The following is a 20,853-nucleotide window of genomic DNA, read 5'->3' as shown; positions in this document are numbered from 1 at the left end:
CCATTCTATTTTCTGTTTTTCATATTTTAAAATATTTTAATAGTCTATCTAAAGATAGCATTTTGTAAAAAATATGTCAGAGATGTATGTACTGACGTTATCAATAAATTAAGCCAGAGGTGACTTCCTGGTTATTTATTATAAATATGCATTTTTCGTTCTTTGTCTTTACAAAGAGAACATGACGATTGATCTGCAACATGTCATGAAATTATTAATAAAAACAATAATATTTTCCTTTTAAAATTTTATTGCAAGGCAATAATGTAATTATGCAACATAGGCATAAGTAAAATGTCTAAAAAATGTGAGCTAAACACAATAAAATATTTTATTTGACAAATATATTTCTCATTCTATACATTGAACTGGAGAAAATATTCATATGCTTTCCTTGTTTTTATTTGTGATAAATACAAAATAAATAATTTAATTAATAAATTTATAGAAACATATATACTAATATTGAATATATATTTTTCTTAATTTTTTTATTTTGTACAATGATTGAAAAAATATATGCTCATTATTTCAATCATAAGTATAAAAAATACAAAATAAAGATTACCATATTCAACATGTATATATCTATATTTATTAATTTATTATGTATTACGTATTTATTACATAAAAATCAAGTAACGAAAGCATATTACATTTTTCCTCTGTAAAATGTATAATATTATATATTTTTCAAATCATATTTCGTCAAATTTAGTTCATGTTTATTTGACACCTGCATATGCTATGTCGTCTTATACATTATATTACAGCCTTGTATCGGAATTACGGACGAGAAAAGAAGCGTGAGCGTCGTTTGTTTACAAACAATCCGACGACGCGGTGAGACGCAGATCAGACGTCAGCGTGTGTGTGTGTGTGTGTGTGTGTGTATGTGTCACCACACACAAATACGACAAAACGGTCGGTAATACATTTCCATTTTTAGTACCATCGAAATGATGGCGCTTTCGCGTTGGAGTTCGCCCGTCACTTTAGCATCCTCTTAAAAATATTGAACATTATTGCGGTTCCTCAACGATTGTGCCATTCTTAACTGATTACCATTAATCTAAAAATGACAGGAAAAAACGACCGTCAACCTTGAAAAATTACCCGTCTCATTGTAAAAATTAATTAGAAATTATTCTTACCTCAATGCACAACGGTACAACTAACAAATTGTGTCTCCTCAATTAAGAAAATTTGAAAACAGTTGATAAAATTATGTATAGTCCACTGATTTAAAAAACTTGTTATAAGTCAGTTCGCCTCAAGAGTTATTTAGAAGTCCATTCTCTCCGAGAGGACATGGTGAACTAGTAGAAAGCATTGCTAACAATAAGTTGAGATGTGAGGAAGAAACGTGGTGGGAGAATAACATTTAGGAAGGAAACAGATTGAGAACTGGTAAATACATGTTTGGTAACAATTCAGTGTCACTCTGCTTATTAAGACCACTTTTTTGTCGTTTAATGTGTAACATTTCAGAAATTAATCTTTTACTGATGACATTTCTTTATCTAATATTTCAATATTGTCTCAATCCATTTCATGGTCGTGTTCTAATCTGTGGCAGGATATAACTGACGGGGACCCTGTTCTTTTTCTTATATCAGATATATGTTCTTTTATTCTGGTTTTTAATTTTCGCTTTGTTTGTCCCACATAACTAGCATCGCAATCATGACAAGTTATTTTATAAACCACATCACATTGATTCATAGAGTCTATGATGTCTTTTCCTGTTTTTATAAATCTATTGAGTTTATTGTTACATGAAAAGGCTAAATTAAGATTGTGTTTCTTCATTTTACTTGTAAGTTTATCAGAAGTTTCTTTAATGTAAGGTATCGTGAAATAACCTGCTTTTTCATCCTTTTTTTGTAAGACATTGTTGTTATACTTTTTTATTCTTTCATTGATAATATTAAAAATCAAATCAATAGGATAGCCATTCGTCAATAGTAGGGAAATCGTTTCATCAATGTTTTTACTCCAAAATTGTGGGTGTGTTAAATTTAAAATTCTGTCCAATAAACCAATTATAACACCCTTTTTGTGTGTGATTGGATGATGTAAATAAAAGCTTAGATATCTTCCCGAAAATGTAGGTTTGTGGAACAAATCAAATTTAATAAAGTTATTTTCTAAAATTAACGTCAAATTTAAAAAATTAATAAAATTGTCAATTCCTATTTCTAATGTAAACTGTAACCTGTTATGCATTGAGTTGAATATCGCCACAACATCTTCCAAGCGATTTTTAGGAGCCGCAATTAATATGTCGTCAACATATCTAAAATAAATAGGCAAATTAAAAGGCAGACGTTCGATAGCCAGATTTTCAAGATCTTGCAAGACTATATCCGCTATTATGGGGGAGAGAGGAGAACCCATAGGAGTGCTAAAAATTTGTTTATAAATGACATTGTTAAAACAAAAATAAGTCGAATTCAAAACCAAACTAATTCCAATTAGAATTTCGTCAAGTGGTATGGAATTGTTCTTTTTAATCCATTCCCATCTGTTTTTTATGCTCTCTATTGCCCTTTCAATCGGAATATTTGTGAACAAGGAAACCACATCTAAAGAAGCTAGACAGTAATCCGGTTCCAGTTTGAAACCATTCAAATTCTTAACAAGATCGTAACTATTTTTAATGTTTCTATTGGAATTAGGAATATTTTTTGTAATCACTTTGTGTGAAAAATTGGCGATCCTATATAAAGGGCTGTTAATAGAGGAGACAATGACTCTAAGAGGATATCCTTCTTTATGTATCTTTGGCAAACCATAGGCTCTAGGAATGATTCCATCTGTCACCATTAAACATTTATATTTCTTATCGTCTATATAACCTCTCCCCCTCCATCTGGAAAGCAAAGACCTCAAGCTGTCAGTTAAAATCCTAGTTGGGTCTTTTTTAACAATTTGATATGTGTTAATGTCAGAAAGATTGCTCACCATTTTTTCCGTGTATTTTATTTTACTAAGGGCAACAGTGCTGTTGCCTTTATCAGCTCTCGTAAATAACACATCCGGATTTTCTTTGATAAATCTTTTTGTTTGTTTAACCCAATTGAGCAACATTCTGTCATTCACACTATTGTAGGGATTTCCTTTGCAAAAACTATTGATAACTGAAATGGTATCATTTCTTACAGAACATTTATAATCCTCATTCTTTTTTTCTATGTTTCTTTCTATGTTTTTTACAAATTCAATTGAAGTTAGTCTTTTATCAGTTATAGGCATATTGAACCGTTCTCCCAATTGCATTAGTAATTCTACCTCTTTGGGAATGAAAACCTCTGATAAATTAATAAACCATTTTTCATGTTTTTCCTCTAAGTTCGACTGAAAGTTAAACTTGTCTGGATAAATTACTACTTTAAAATCCCTGTCTGTGTCACTGTTTTCGCTTAAGTTACATTGTGCATTTCTATTGATAATAGCATTATGGGTATGAACCACAATTGGTTTGATTTTTGTCTTGTTATCAATGTTCTGTTTAGAAATCAACCACTCAATTTTTTTGTTTATCTTATTTAGTCTTATAACCCATAATTTTTGAGAGCGTCTCTCTTGTCCCCTAAAAAACGTGTTGTGTAGATTAAACGGTAATCTTCTGGTTACATATTGATATATGTTTTAATAAACTATGTATATTTTACATTGCATTATAATAAACTATTATACATTTATATACAATGATGTTCTTTATTACTACAACATGTTACAATATATACATTAGAACTAATAATGATAATAATACATAAAATATTAAACTATATAAATTACTACACATTATTTACAATTGTATTTTATAATGTCCCCACGGTAGAGTATCGGTGGAACCGGATACGACGTGCCGCTTATCGTCGTACGGACTGAGCGCGAGCTTCGACTCCGACATGGTGTACACCTCGTGCATCTTTGAGCGGATGCACGATTGACGCCGCGTCAGCTCGATTTCGTCGTTGAGACACCGAGTGTAATCGTCGAACGTTATCGTTCTAGCGACTATATTTTTCTTTACGCCTTTCACCTTTTTTGTATCTTTTTGTCCGGTGACTCTCAACGCGTACATTTTCGCCCTCAGTCCGACAAATTCCGTCATGATCGCGCCGTTGTTCTCATCCTTCATCAGATCCGGTATCTTCTTGTTCGCACGCGGTATACCGTAAACGTTGTCCTCGGAATAATCGCTCGTGTCGAATTTGGATATATCGTGTTTCATATCGTGATATACGTTCTCGCATTGTAGAAAGTATATCAGACTGTCGGTATCGGTATACATAATTTTACAATTGTTGCCATAGAGAGGCGCCATGTACTCGTAGTGAAACTCGTACAAGCAGGTCTTGGATATCACTTCGAGTTTTCGCAACTCTACGGCGACTAGATTCTCCGAGAACACGCTTCGACTGTGGAAATTTGGTCTGGTGATCGTAGCCTCCGCTCCGTACCGACCCTCCCACTGTGTAACGAGCCATACATCCGTGTGATTTCACACATTCTCCATGGTTTTGCCAAAAACCGCGTTGTTCATCAATTTGTATAAATTTTTCTCGAAATCGTTTGTCGCCCGTGTCCAAAACTGCGTATTTAATTCTATGTATCCTCGAAGCCATGGAGATTGCGCGAATTGCAGTATGCGGTGAATCTTTGCAATTCGCAGACCATGTCGCACGCATTGCTGCAGATTACGATAGTAGATGATATAACGCTGCTTATCGTACAGCGTTGCGAGTAACTTGAGCTCCCGCTTGCCGGGCGGCTTATCGCGCGTCAGGCAGAATGGCAGGTCGGCGTGCGCGTCGTGAAGATTCACCGGATACTCGAGATCGACTTCCAGCACATAACCGGTAGCCGAATCGGATGCAACGGACATTACGTCAAAGTTTTCGACATTTTCGACCCATCGAAATTTGGCGTAGGACAACGGTTGACACATTGCCCAGCCGTACAAGTTGTTTACATCAAAGTACATTAAGTACGATGACGGTTCCGATGGATCGTACGATGACATGTATTTGTTGTTGGCGGCGGCGTATCGGTTGGAGCATTGGCTGAGACCGCCGCGTAAACCGCGCTCGACAAACAGCACCATATCGATGTCCGTGAGCAACTCGAATTTTACGCGCGTGTACTTCAACATAGCGTCCCACGTGTATCCCGGTAATGTGTAATACTGAGCGGGATCTAAACCGTAACTCTTTATACACGTGTTTCGGACATTTTCGAAAATATCCGCCAACAAAAGAACGTCTGTTTTCAAATACAAATCGCTGTATTGACCTAGATCTTCGATCGAAAAAGTTTGCCAGACGTTTGTCGCGTGCGCGTTATCGCTCTCGGATACCGTTTCTCCGGTGAGCGAGCTGTAAAACGATTCGCGCGATGGTAGGCTTTTGTCCCGGAGCTTGTCGACGCTGTCGATGTACTCGTAGAGAAACACGCCTTTCCGAGTAAGCAGATTGAAATTTTCCGCGGATAAATGACTAAATTCGGAACGTGTAATTTTTAATTCGTCCGTTGTCAGATAAAATGCCAATTTTTCAAGACTTGTACTGAGAAATCTAAACGAATCTATAAACCGCAATTTTATACACAATTTTGATTTTTCATTCTCGGTTTCTTTAACATTTTTAGTGAATGAAATGTAACGTTCTTTCGTCAGCAGTAATAAATCAATGTTGCCTTCGAAAGCATTGGCAACGTTTTTAATAATGAAATGCGCGTCGTAACCGGATAAATTGTGAAATATCATCGGGATAACGTGGGAGTCTTTGTAATTTAAATTGCACGACGAGTGCGCGGCACCGCGGTAACGCTCGGTAAGATGACAATGATCGCGCAACCGCGTATCATCCGGTGTAAACGGTTTCTCGCACACGTGGCACGTCGCGGTGCTACGGAATTCCGCCGATTCCTCCCGCGTAAGATCCGCCATGGGGACGACGGTGGTGAGGATCGTTTTCACACGGCGCGCCAAATCGTGGAGTTCATTGACGAACCACGCCACGCAATCCTCACCGCGATAAGACTTAAAACTAGATAAAGAATTATCGTACGTACAACTTACATAATATCCTACACTAAACGCCTTGTGATGTTGATAGGCGTATGTGGTGCCGTCTTGTCCATCCTTCTTCTCGAGCGTACATTCGAGATTAGCGTACACTACAAACGGGAGCCGCTCCTTCCGGTTATAGTTGCTGAACGTCAGCCACTTTTTGTCCTCGCTGGGGAGAACGACGGCGCAATCGTTCATCTTGCCGCAATCGACGCTGTGCGCCGATAATTTCTCCTGTGTATAAAAGTAATGTAGGCACCTGTAATAATTTGTGTGATTAAAACTGTAAATAAAGTTTCAAATTATTTTATACGTATATTTTTACTTACCGATCGCAAATGTACTTTTTGCCATTTCGCTTGCTCAATTGCGAGCTCACCAACCGCGACATATTCTTTATGCATGCAAAATGTGCATTGTTGTTTCTGTGCACGTACAACAAATTGACGTGCTTCTCCTTCTTGTTGCTGGTGAAACGCAGGGAAAGATTTTTTCTTCCATAGTGAAAATATTGACGGAGATGGTGTTCAGTTTCTCAAACTTTGAAATTTGCGACAGCGTCATGGGGAACTCTATGCCGCACAGGTTGAGCACCGTCGAGTAATGTGGATATTCGATTGTTCTTTCCGGATTTTTTTTCGCAGGATACAAGGCTGCTACCACTGTTCACGCAAAGCACGCATTATCGTTTGATTTCACGTTGACCACCGCCTTTTTTAACATAATTTTCCGCGGTAACTCGATGTGGCATCCCGCGCGTAGAAAATTCAACTTGTTGACGTTGATTGTTAGGTTCAGGATACGTGACAACGCCCATCCGCTGTTGCGTTCCTGAAACTCCTCCAGAGATGCCTGTATGACGTCAACCACATGCTTCGTGTACCACTCTTGTAAATCAGATGTTGGATATATCTCTTGATTCTTCGTGGCGATGGTCTTCACGGCTGTCTTGTTACCCGCGATAAATTTCCCGTTGAATGCGGTGTTGATTTTAACGTTCCCATGCTCCGCCATGACGCTCTGGATCCGTTCAATGACCGTATATCTTATATTTTCCAAAAATTCACGAGGATCGATGAAGTCGGAATTGACAACCGCACCCGTCAGCACACGGTTCCTAAACGCCGTCTCGATCTCCTTCCACGTGTAGCCCTTCTTCTCGTATCCGCCATATCCAGCACCGATGGGCACAAAACGCTCATGCAGGGTGTTCCTCACACCCTCCAGACGCACAATTTGCGCCACCAGAGAGTTGACTACTCCGGTTCGTTGCTTCTTGCGACATTTTTCCCTGAGAGATTCCAGGTACTCGTCGCACTCGCTGTACCACGGGAGAAAGTCTTCGAGTCTCTCGATACTCGCTGCTCGTACGGTAAGATCGCGCTCCTTCTCCATTGCGAATGACTTTGAAAACTCGTAATTTTTCCGCGGGCCTTATATACCCTTATTGTATAAACATTGCGATGACGTAATCTATAAACCTGCACGAACCTGCAAATGCCTGCAAAGGTTCTAAAAATAGCGATGACGTCATTATAATAGTTCTTAGAACTATAAATCACTTTTATATAAACATTTTAACATAAACATTATTATATAAACAGTCCTTATTTTAAATCTGGCGCTCTAAGAGCGGCCTAAAAATAGCTATAACGCCATTATAATTATTCTTAGAACTATAAATCATTTTTATATAAACAATCCTTATCTGAAATCTGGCGCTCTAAAGGGCAGCCTAAAAATAGCGATGACATCATTATTTAATGCAAAATGGCGTCTTTTAGGTAAACCTGCATGAAAATTCTAAGAAATTTGAACAATGACGCCTTTGTAAATAGTTCTTAGAACTATAAATTATTTTTATATAAACATTTTAACATAAACATTATTATATAAACAGTCCTTATCTTATATATACAATCCTTATCTCTCAATGACTCATGTTTGTATAAACAATCCTTATCTTATATAAACAATCCTTATCTTATCTCTTTCAGGAATTTATGTAATCCGATACCTTCCCCTCTCCCCCGCACCTTCCTCGTCACCCCCTCCACTCCAAAATTACCCCCTCTCCTCCAAAACGGTGACGTCATTACCTCCTCTCCTCCAGAATTACTCCCTCCCCCTCAACCTCTTCCCCCCTTCACCCACGCACCCCCTCAGATGCCTGAGTCAGATCTCCCATAGTATAACTACTCACCAGGTGCCAAGGGTCAATGAATTCGACTTCCTCAAGTGCACTACGAAAATTTTGCAAACACGAAAGAGAGAGAGGGATATGACATATTTTGATAGAAAATCTAAAATCTCTTAAAATATTTAGTTATCGATAATCTTACCGTAGTATTTTTATGCGCAGAATAATAAAACGAATCAATACGTGTAAAAAAAATCCATTATTATTTTGAAGAAAAAGTATGTAATTTACAATGTACTTTTTTAAATAATTATGCGTTTTCTTTATACCACTTGATTCTCATTATTCTAATCGTAAAAGTATTACGGTAAGATTATCCATAATTTAATATTTTCAGAGATATTTTAATTTAAATTTTTATATCGAAATATGTCAGATTAAGATATAAAATAACTCGAAAAGTATTAAAAAAAACTTCTGAAAAGTATGAAAAAAAAATTATATCCTTTAATCTTGTTAATATTTTATTAACAAATAAACTGCCATGTAATAGAATTTTTTTAGTATTAATGAACGAAGAACATCTCATCGACGTCGACGTCGATCCAGTCGCAAAACTTATAATGTAAAATAATTTAGTTAATATGTTATTAAGTTAATATAAATGTTACATTCGAAATGTAGAAAAATAATTGAAAAATAATTAAAATTTTGTTACATAATTTTGTACATTTCTGTACATTTTTATATTAACTTAATTACATATTAACTAAACTATTTTACATGGTATTATGTATGTTTGTCTCGAGTAAGTACATTGGAAGGCCTACATTTGATAAACTTCAATCCGGCATCAGTTCAAGCACACTCAGGAGCCATTTCGGAATATAATCGACTGAGATCTTTGTTCAAATCTCAGCTACCACAAATCGATTTATCCAAGAAAAAGGTTATAAAAGTTTACGATCGTCGATGGACCATACCTAATATCATTGATAATGTACAGAATCATGGTTGTGAGGAATCAAAAAGTGTAATTACGTAGAAAATATACGGCCTTCTTAATGACGATAATGTTTCCTGTTACGCTAATGTAATATTGCAGTGTGTATTTCATTGCGTGCGTATCAGGCAACAAATACTGAAATATAAAGCATCAAACGCATTGACTGATGCTATATGCGCGTATACTGAGCGCATAAATGTTGCAACGTTCAAGCGGTTAGAAGATCTGTTGGAGAATGTTTCGAAGAACGAATACAACAAGATGCTTCGCAATTTTTCATGGCTCTAATGTCGACGTATTGTGAAATCAATGATATATTGGAACACAAATTGAAACACGTAACATGTTTCTCAAATGCCAAATGTAATTACACGGTAACTACGTTGGAAAAAAGTTGTTTGCTAATATTACCTATACAGTCGACATTAAAAAAAAAAAGAGGTGTCACGCTATAAACTTTGATTGATTCGGAATATTCCAAATGGGAAACGATAGACGGCAGTTGTAACGCATGTAAAGGTTCCGTTCTGAAAAAGAAAACCGTAATCGAATCGATTTTATTCATCTTAGTGATACAGTTCAATTTATACACTTTTGTGAACAGTGTTTGCAAAAAAATTATCAACAATCGGATTAACGCCGTACCGACAAATAATATCACGATAGATAAAAAGAAGTACAAGGTAATAAGCGCTATATTTCACGAAGGCGAAGAAATGAATCGTGGTCACTACACGTGTATGTTGAGAGCAGAAAAAAAATCAGAATGGTATTGCTCTAATGACATGAAAGTCATTAAGAAAAACTGGTCCAAAGGAGCACAAGGGGCGTACATACTGTTCTTGGTGAGCAGAGTAAGTGATTTTGGAAATAACTGCATTTAATGACACTTTCCTCGAATGTAAGTGTCGGAATTTCTTTGTAGTAAATTTACGTGAATTTTTCAGATCCGGAAAATTATAACAATTAATCGGCTGCTCTGGTGCTTCATAAAAACTGCCGTAGGCGCTGAATTAAAACATCGGCTGCTCTGGCGCTGTACACAGGCTGCCGTAAGCGCTGAACTAAAACATCGGTTGCCATAACGCTGAGTTTAGACTTGTCCTAGGTGCCAAATTAGAAAAATTATTTTTGGGTCTATTATGCCTCCAAACAAAAATTATTTTCGCAATTATAGCGTTTACGGCTGCAATAGCGTTGAATTCAGGCTTGCCCTAGGCGGCCAATTAGAAAAATCTGGGGTAGAATTCTGTGCACTAAAAGTAAAAAAGTAGGTAATATAGCACAAAAATTCATAAATGATAAGGTCTGGCCAAGTTCTAAAAAAGACACTCCAATATGTTTATATTTTAATAATAATCTAAACTTTTAATATATTACCAACATGAAAAGTAACTGATACATTATTCAAGGTGCAAATTTAAAATAAACATACATAAAATATACATAAAATGTATAAATAAAACTGATCAAAATTTGATTCTAGAAAGTAAGTGATATGTTATTTTTAGTGCAAATACAAAATTAAAAAAAAATTTAATTAAAATAACAAAATATTTATTTAAAAATACAAAAACACTTGGCGCTGCCAACGGGCTTCATCCATCTTATTCTAGCCCCCCCCCCCCCCCCCCAGTGAAACTCCTTCGTGCCATTTCCCCCTTCCCCCCCGTCGAGAGGCTCCGCCACCCCTCCACCCATCTTTACACCTACAGTATTATGAAACGATGAAAATGAGTAGTAATATAATAATTAGCATGATTAATTGACATCATGTAATTAATTGACATTATGTAAGTTAACATGTTGTTCGGTGTGGCAGCGCCAAGTGTTTTTGTATTTTTTAATAAATATTTTGTTATTTTAATTAAATTTTTTAAAATTTTGTATGTGCACTAAGAATAACATATCACTTACTTTCTAGAATCAAATTTTGATCAGTTTTATTTATACTTTTTATGTATATTTTATGTATGTTTATTTTGAATTTGCACCTTGAATAATGTATCAGTTACTTTTCATGTTGGTAATATATTAAAAATTTCGATTATTATTAAAATATAAACATATTGGAGTGTCTTTTTTGAAACTTGGCCAGATCTTATCATTTATGAATTTTTGTGCTATAAAGACATATGAAATTATTTAAACATAATAAATTGTAGAAGTCGTATTTTAATACTTCATATCTTAACACTTTCACGCATAGAATAATAAGAAAGAAATCAATTGACATAGAGAAAATTTATTTTTGCTTTTAAGAAAGAAGATTACAAAATATAATTTTTTTAATCAACAATTTTTATTACATTATCTTTTATTATCTTGTGCATAATAGTATTAAGGTACACTTGCCAAAACATGAATAATTTTCAAAATATTTTCTACTTTATGTCGAAATATGTCAAAAATATAAAATAGCTCGTGTAATATCATTTTTTGAAATCTGTACCTTAATACTTTTATGTGCAGAATAATCAAGGGAATTATATTCCACAAAAGAAATTATATAATTTTATTTTAAAAAATGGCAATTATCTTCAAAATTGTATGACCTTCAAAAATTGATTTTTTTTTAAATTTAATTTTACTATCACATGGTCCCCTTCAGACCATATAATTTTTATCTAAAATGTTTCTTGCGTAACTTCCATAATTTTCAAAATATAAGGGTGATTACAGACTATAAACACTCTGTATATACAGGGTGGGCCATTTTAATCTATGCACCCAAATTTCTCGGTAAGTAAGCCAAATACAGAAAAATGGTTCAGACAAAAGTTGTTCAGGACAATGGAGGTCACCTATTTGTGCTAGTGACTTTGACCTTGAAGTTAATTTTCAAGGTCATTTAAAGGTCAGAGTTATTTTTTTAAATAGAAACCCCTATTTTTGATTCCAAAATCTAATAGCTGGTGTCAAGAGCTTTTCAAAACACTATAATGAAGTTATTTTTCATTAAGTGTTTTTCGAGTTATGAGGCTTGTAAATTACAGTATTTTGACATAAAATACAAAATATCTTGTTAAACATTCAATTTTTAGGAATCTTACCTTAATACTTTTATGCATAAAATAATGAGACGAATCAATTGGTATAAAGAAAACACATAGTTGCTTTCAAGAAAAAATATATAGTTTGCAACATGTAACTGCATACTTTTTTTTAAAACCAATGTGTTTTCTTTATACCAATTGATTTGTCTCATTATTTTATGCATAAAAGTATTAAGGTAAGATTCCCAAAAATTGAATGTTTTACAAGATATTTTGTATTTTATGTCAAAATACTGTAATTTACAAGTCTCATAACTCAAAAAGTACTTAATAAAAAATAATTTCATTATAGTGTTTTGAAAAGCTCTTGACACCAGCTATTAGATTTTGGAATCAAAAATAGGGGTTTCTATTTAAAAAAATAACTCTGACCTTTAAATAACCTTGAAAATTGACCTCAAGGTCAAAGTTACTAGCATAAATAGGTGACCCCCATTATCCTGAACAACTTTTGTCTGAACCATTTTTCTGTATTTGGCTTACTTACCGAGAAATTTGGGTGCATAGATTAAAATGGCACACCCTGTATATCATTTTAAGCTTTTATACATTCAAACTTTCGTCATTTAACTTCTTATATTATGTTAATTGCACTGTTTTGCATTGTGAAATGCATGTTTGTGAAAATTGATTTTTTTTGTGATTTCCTTTCTTTCTAAATAAAAATTTTCCAAATACAATTGAAATCAACGCCTTTACGGCCATAGCGGATCTTAATGCCTAATACTTATTTCAGAATTAAATATACATTTCTAGCTTTCGTGAACTGCGCGCCAATAATTTTATTGGAAAAAATCTCTCTGTATATTTGCTAATGCTATTCTTTAAGTCTGAAATCAATTTTTCATATCTGAATATAATATGAGGGAAACATTCTCTTTAAATAAAATAATATATTAAATCAAAATTTATTATTAACTTAAAGAGCTTTTTCTTCATGCTCAAGTCTTCATTTTTCTCTTTGTAACTAAAAATTTGGATTTGCTTATTCACTTATGCTACAATCTCTTAATGGTGGCTTCTGGTATATAAGTGTGTTCTTTGATCATATCGATAGGTGACATACATGTGGAATTTATTGTGAATGAAAATATTGGTCTATATTGTTGAAAGTTTTAATTTTTGCATGCAATGTCTATCACATTGTGTTTGTCACACACTTTTTGCATAATGCTCTGGATGACACTATTTTTACCTACTTCGACAAATAAGTGGCAATTTTTAAATCGTTACACTTAACAGCAACACCTACAGAATAAGTCTAGTTTCTAGGCTCATGAACGTCGTCATTTGGTTCATTTTTAATATTGTAGCAGAAGTATTTCTACGGTAAGATTCTTTGGATTACAATTATTTACATTTTGGATTACCTGAAAAATAATTCTTTTATCAGTAAACTGGCATATTGTTTTACATTATAACGAATTGTTATTATATTATAGGAATATGCCGAAACGTAAAAGGTACTCCGAATTGTCAAAACGGCAGGTTTTTTGTCGACTTGAAGTCGATCAAAAGCAGATCTAAGTCTTCATGATTTATCTTCAGAATTTGAAAATGATTTACAAATTTCGGAAGATACTTGTAATATGACGCAGGGCCAATCTGAGAAAAAAAATTACCCTGAATCCAGAATTGACAATGAATTAGAAGGGACACATGATTTCATAGAAAATATGATTGATATTCAAAATATTCAGCTGGATCACGAGAATCAAATTATACAGAATATTGTGTCAAACGGTACACGGTATGAGAGTGATTCAGAAAAGGAAGATGATTCTCAATTTGTTGAGAATGATGCTTTTAATTTTATTGAAGAATTGAGATTATTTGCGATAAATAGTCAAATAAAGCATATCCATTTTAATCGACTTTTATAACTGCTTAAAAAGGCAGGAATAAATAATTTGCTCAAAGATTGTTGAACTTTATTAAAAACACCTCGAACTTCTAATGTCGAAATTAGTTATTGTCCGCCTGGAGAATATCTTCATTATGGATTAAAGAAAGCTATCCAAAATAAATTATATGGTTTAATTCATATCAATGAAACAAAATTGATGTTTGATTTAAATATTGATGGTCTACCCATAGCGAAATCTTCTGGAACATATTTACGGCCTATTTTAGGAAAACTTGTCCATAGTTTTTTGAAGACGCCGTTTATTATTGGGATTTATCACGGTAATAAAAAACCGTCTTCAGTTTACAACTACCTAGCACCGTTTATCAATGAATATAAACAGTTGCAAAATGAAGGAATAGTCATAGATGGAAAACGATACAATGTAACTTTATGATGTACAATTTGCGACAGTCCTGCACGGTCTTATGTTAAATGTACCAAACAGTTTAATGGATACTTCAGCTGCGACAAATGTACTGTGACGTGACGCTTTTCGAGCGCCGTCACAAGGGCGATAGCCCGGCCGAGGGAGCAAAGAGTCCTGGTGTTGCTCCTCGCGTGGAGAGAGCAACCCGCGAGACTCCACAATCGATACGCGTTACTTTTTTATGTCATTCCCTTTGTACCGTTAATATCGTTTTTTAAGTTGTAAGGCGAGACCCCGTGCGGGCGGCGTTGCGTGTTTTGTGCCTCAGGGCGAAGATGCAGCATCGCCATGGAGACCGGACGCCGGGGGATCATCGACGGGTGTCACGCGTTAGTGACCTCACAGCAAAAGGTCAGGTACCGCGATTCCGTCGCCTCCGCCATCCAAGCCCTATCTAACTCCGCTTTGGTTTTAGCCACAAAATCAAAGAAGCGCAGAGACACGCAGCAGCGGACCTCGCCCGGCTGCAGACGGCTTCGAGGACTCCGAAGATGCTGCACCCGGAAGGACCGGAGTATGGCCCGGCCAGCCTGACCAGTCTCTTCCGGGAACATCGACTCATCAACACAGTATCGGCCGAAGGATTTGAGGAAACCACAGAAAGCGGGGGGGGGGGGCGCCCTGGATGAGCTGTGGGCGGTTCTCAGGGGTCCCCCTTTTTGAAAAATCGGCAGGATGCGCAGGAAGGCGACGCGGATTTGGAAGGACCTATGTGCAGAGCCGAAAAGAGCGACTGTTCGATGTGCCGCAAGTGCGTGAGGACGTACACGAGGACTCAGCCCAACGACGCCGAAGACGCCGAAGACGTCCACTCGATGTAAGCCGCCTCTCGGGTAGCCGTAGAGTTCCGTCCGGTTATGGCTGGTAGCGTGAGTCTGTTCTGTATTTAGTGTCTCTCACAACTAACCAAGATTCTTGATACCGTGAGCGCGTATTGACGCTCAATTACCGCATGTCCAGCCGGCCCCGGATATCGCGTAAGAGTCTCTCCGTCTTGCAAGAATTAAGCGCCGACAGTTTCTTCTCGTTGCCGTTTCGTTTGCCGTCCGTTTATTACCGTACCGCCCTACCGTTACCGTTTCTTTTTGAAGATACCGATTGCTACCGTCTTTCCGTTACTGTTTCTTTTTGAAAATACCGATTGTTACCGTCTTTCTTGCGATACCGTTTTGTTACCGTTTTTTGCCGCGTTATCACCGTACCGGAAGTACCGTGGGTGAAGGTCCGCGGGCGGATTTTGGTTCGGGAACGTTCTCCGCGAGATTGCTGTTACCGCAAAGTTAGCGTCTCGGCGAGAAACGTGAAAGCCCGCGAAAAATAGCCGTTCCGCGACATCTCACTTCTGGCCGTTAGGCTACCGTCGTTCAAAGCATATTTATTTGGCCTTCACCGGTCGTGTCGGATGGTCATAAAATAAGTCATTTGTTTGCTGTATATAGTCGGATCAGCGGCGAATTATCGTGATCGCGTTCCCGAGATTTTATGTAGTTATCGAACTCTATTTTTGCTACCGAATTTATAGGGCGAATGGCCTTACTACCGTATCAACTTATTTCCGCCGTATCGGCTCCGGCCGAATAATATAAGCATCTTTACCCTTGTAACCAAATCACTGAAATACATCATTGTTAAATTTTAATTATTGAGTTGTCCTTGCGTTCGCCTCTCACTTCAGATATCTAACGTTAAATAAAAGAACTGCGCCCCTCTGCCATATACTGAGCGGGGAGCAGCCGAGCATTTTAGAGAACTGTTGAAGTTACCGATACCGCGGTGCGATTACTCGCACTTGGCGCCCATTTCCGGTTACCGATATCGCGTGAGTTACCTTGCTCCCGAATTTTGTGGAGTACCGCGAGTTACCGAATCGTGCAGTTATTGCCGATTTCGCAAGTTATCTTGCTCCCGACGAGCGTGGAGTATCGCGAGTTACCGAATCGAGCATTTATTGCCGATACCGCGAGTTACCGAGTCGTGCATTTATTGCCGACGCCGCGTAAGTTACCTAACTCCTGAAGATCGTGGAGTACCGCGGTTACCGATTCCCATTGGGCGTGCTCCCTCGGATCTGGCGTGATTCCGAGGCTAGTTCACGTCGCAGTACTGCAGAAGGCGTAACTTTCGAGATGAAATGGTTTTTCTTTCTGAATCAGCACCACTACGAACTGATGCTAATTTTAGAAGTAGAATGAACGAAGAATATCATATTGGAGTTTCACTGTTTGAATCTTTACCTTTTGATATGGTAAAACAACTTTCACTTGACTCCCTGCACGTGGTATATTTGGGTGTAATGAAATCCTTCTTAATGAGTTGGTTAGATAATCGTCGACATCCAAGATTTAGTTCTGAAGCTGTACAAAAATTATCAGATTCAATTGTTATCGTGGCGCAATGAGTGTCTAAGGAGTTCAACAAAAAACGAGGTTTGCAGGAATTATGTCGTTAGAAAGGTACTGAATTCCGTTTGTTTTTGTTGTATCTTAGACCGATTATTTTGCAACATTTTCTTTCTCAAAATTATTTAATTTATTTCAACACTCTAAATTGTGCCATGCGAATATTGTGCCACTCTCGAGATTGTTACGAAAACAACGCTTATGCTAAAGAACTACTGATTTATATAGACTATAGACGTCTATTAGACGTTTCTTAGACCTGTTGTTCTCCCTGGGGTATGTTACAAGTAACTTTCATTACCTTATTCATTTAAACGAAGATGTAAAGATGTATGGACCATTAGATTTATATAGTACTCTTGATTTTGAAAATCATATGATCAAATTTTGAAGCAAATGATACGGAAACATGCAAATTCCTTACAACAAATTTATCGACGACTATTTGAAAAGCATCTCAATCAACATCTCCAGAACAAGAATTTGAACATTTTGCAGTACCCTCTACTTAAATATCCAGTTGTGTCACAATTTTCTTTGGGTTGTCATAGTGAACATCGAATTCTATAATTCCGCATGTTTCAATTATCGACTAAGAGGCCGGACAGCTGTTGTTTCATGACTGATGAAACTATCGTGATAATCAAGCATATTGGATTAATAGAAAATATGATTGTAGTTCTTGGAAGACAATTTCTGAATAAATGCGACATTTCTAATTATCCGTGTCCTTCAAGTTACTTAAAGATATATAAAGTCGATAATCTGTTACCTTTACGATTGTGGCCCGCACAATGCATAAACTGTAAAGGATTTGTAATAACACATAAAAATAATATCTATGCTATGCCTCTTTTGCAAGAATAATAAGAGGTGATTTGGATATAAAATTTCCAGATGCAGTACTTTGTAATATTTTTTAACGACTTTTGTAATCTTGTACCAGTAAATTGGGTGAATTTAGAATCGAAGAAAGTTTTTTGGCCTCTAAAGCACGTAAAATTTAATAAACATAAAATGCATTTGCTACAGCCAAATGATGATTAGCCTACATACGAATATCATAAATGTTTAGGACCTTTCGGTGCGTTTTTCTTAATGTTACATATTTGTCAAGTATTACCTTACTATACAATTCAAATTAAAAGAATATATTTTTTAGAGTCTCTTAAAATAGCTAATTAAGTTGAAGAATACTGCATTAACACCTCTACAAATGAAGATACTGATGACATGTGTACAAAAGCTCTTATTGGAAACAATGCAGAAAAAAAACGAAAGAGGAAAAAACCAAGATATCCCACACAACACGCATGTCTTAACGACGTTCTGTAGTCGTCTTTTTCATTACGTCTTTGAGACATTACCTAAAGACGATGTACAGACGTCTGACGGATCTTTTGTAAGATATCACTAAGGGTGCGTTCCACTTAACGCCCGCAACGCTCACGATGCCTGCAATCCCGTTCCATATAAAGACCGTGATCGTTGCAGTCGCGTTCAAAACGTCATAGCTGATGTCATTACTTGCGACCGCGTCGAGCTCGCGACGCTCATGGTTCGCACATGGGTCGGCGCGATCGTATTGGCATCGTGAGCGTTGCGGGCGTTAAGTGGAACGCACCTAATGTATTTTTTTATGTTGTCACAATCTCAGTGTTAAAATTTTCAACAAAGATGGAAAAAGTTTCTTTATATGATCCGGAAAAAGACATAGTGATTGATATTAATCTTTCTTCGGAAGATGTTTTACGTGCGCAGCAAGGTAAATAATATATTTTTAAATATTGTAAAACTTTTTTTAATGAACATATTTAACCTTACTTTTTGTAGTACAAAATACTTTTATAGGTAAATTCTATATTAAGGTAGTCAGCTCCGATTTGGTTGAAAATTTACATAGAGCTTTCTTTTAGCCTACAATTAAGAGTTATAATATTTAAAAACATGACAAACTATGGGAACCTCGCTTTGTTGGAAATTTCACGCGTAGGCGGCGGAGGACTTCGCCCCTATGGGCGAAAGGACGAAGTTCTCCGCCGCGTAAAACAAATAGCAAATCCTACTCAGGTTATACCTAACAAAGTAAACCTAACAAGGTTAACCAAGGTTCACAAAGTTGTAACGTTTTTAAGAGTTATGATATTTAAAAGTATGGGAAATTATCGTATTTAAAGAAATTCAAAGTGGCTGCTTCAAACGGACACACGATGGTTGCAATTGGACACATGATAATCGGACACAACAGGAAGCAGACACACGGTAGTTGCAATCGGACACATGCTCCGTGACAGTTTTCCTAACCCTAAAAACGTTACAACTTTGTGAACCTTGGTTAACCTTGTTAGGTTTACCTTGTTAGGTATAACCTGAGTAGGATTTGTTATTTGTTTTACGCGGGGGAGAGACTTCGCCCCGTAAAAGCAAAGTCCTCCGCCGTCTACGCGTGAAATTTCCAACAAAGCGAGGTTCAACATGGGTTTACGAGTTTCTACACAAAGCGAGGTTTAATACAAATACAATGTTCAAATTTAGCGCAGAGTAACGTTTTATATACAATTTTATATACTTTTATTATAAAATTCCTTTCATAATTTTTTCAAGAACGGCATATAGTTTGCCATGTTTTTAAATATTATAACTCTTAATTGTAGGCTAAAAGAAAGCTCTATGTAAATTTTCAACCAAATCGGAGCTGACTACCTTAATATAGAAATTTACCCTTTTATACTTTAATGTAGCGTTCTCTAATTTTAGACATGACCTTTGCAACATCTTTATTAAACGCAGCCTTAAAAAAGAGAGAATCAACCAAAAATGTGGAAAGTTCTATCGAATCAGACCTAACTCAAAAAATTAGTAAAACAAATGTCGAAGATTTTCAAAATGATACTGATGACAGTGGTACGTTAATTAAAGTATTTGTTTATTCAGTTTTCAATTAACGTTGAATAAAACAGTTGATCTGATGTTTAATGCTCATTTCAGGTTCTATGTATAGGTGGTCAACAACTGCTGTATTATTACTGTTAGATACATATAAAACATTTCAAGACAAATTTTCCAGTGGAAAATATTCACATAAAAAGATCTGGGATGAAATTAGTATAACTCTTGTGGAAAAAGGACATTTGACCACAGGACCGCAATGTGCGGCAAAACTGAGAAGCTTGAAGAAAACTTACAAAAGTGTGAAAGATCGTAACAATCTATCAGGCAATGATAGGCGGACTTGGCAGTTTTATGAGGTACAGGAAAAATTAGATTAAAAATATAGTTAAAAATGTTTATTATACATTTTCTTCATTGTGTTGCGCCTATTTCGGTAGCGGTAGGCGCTGCGTAAAGATTCGGGATTCGCCGTGCTGTTCAAGGGGGCTTTGGCTCGGAGAGTTTAGAATAATTAAGCACTTCTGAATAGATAGAATAACTTTTATTTGGTATCTTCTTATTACACTTGTCACCTCACTTATTCGGCGACCGTACTACCGTGGTTACGCGTGTACGCGACGTGTCGTGCTTCGTCCGGAACTTTGCTGATAAAAATCCGCGGCGCCTTGTGTGCCGCCTTAATTTATACGGATCAGTATTCGGAACACAATGAGACTTGAACTATATCGATCCATTGTGTTACCAAAATGCTGATCTGTTTAACCTACTTGAAACCGTGTGAGCTTCGGCGGACGCGGAGTAGCTCGCCGGAATCCAGGTTCGGTCGGTTGGGGGTATGTCAGTGAAATAAATAAATGCTCGTTTGTAATAAAGTAATGAAACAGCGTTTATTAAGCAAGATGTTGATATGATTTGTTTCGAATGATCTGCTTCAATGCTCGT

At 36.3% G+C, this 20,853-nt stretch overlaps 3 protein-coding genes and 1 pseudogene across 3 annotated transcripts in view; 1 reads left to right on the top strand and 3 right to left on the bottom strand.

Moving 5' to 3' along the window:
- LOC137001163 (uncharacterized) overlaps positions 1–20,853 on the top strand; it is a 299,895-nt gene that overhangs the window by 28,195 nt on the left and 250,847 nt on the right. The window lies entirely within an intron of this gene.
- Positions 3,555–4,376, bottom strand: LOC137001167 (uncharacterized). Its single transcript, XM_067359528.1, has one exon. It carries the CDS (start codon positions 4,334–4,336, stop codon positions 3,815–3,817), a length of 522 nt encoding a protein of 173 aa, XP_067215629.1. The 5' UTR covers positions 4,337–4,376; the 3' UTR covers positions 3,555–3,814.
- Positions 4,514–6,280, bottom strand: LOC105669283 (uncharacterized). The gene has a single exon (XM_067359154.1). The coding sequence runs from the start codon at positions 6,278–6,280 to the stop codon at positions 4,514–4,516; it is 1,767 nt and encodes a 588-aa protein (XP_067215255.1).
- LOC136996883 (uncharacterized) lies at positions 6,401–7,681 on the bottom strand (annotated as a pseudogene).

The sequence above is a fragment of the Linepithema humile genome, chromosome 7, assembly GCF_040581485.1.
Source record: "Linepithema humile isolate Giens D197 chromosome 7, Lhum_UNIL_v1.0, whole genome shotgun sequence".
NCBI classification, from domain to species: Eukaryota; Metazoa; Arthropoda; class Insecta; order Hymenoptera; family Formicidae; genus Linepithema; species Linepithema humile.
This window is presented reverse-complemented; position numbering and strand designations above follow the sequence as displayed.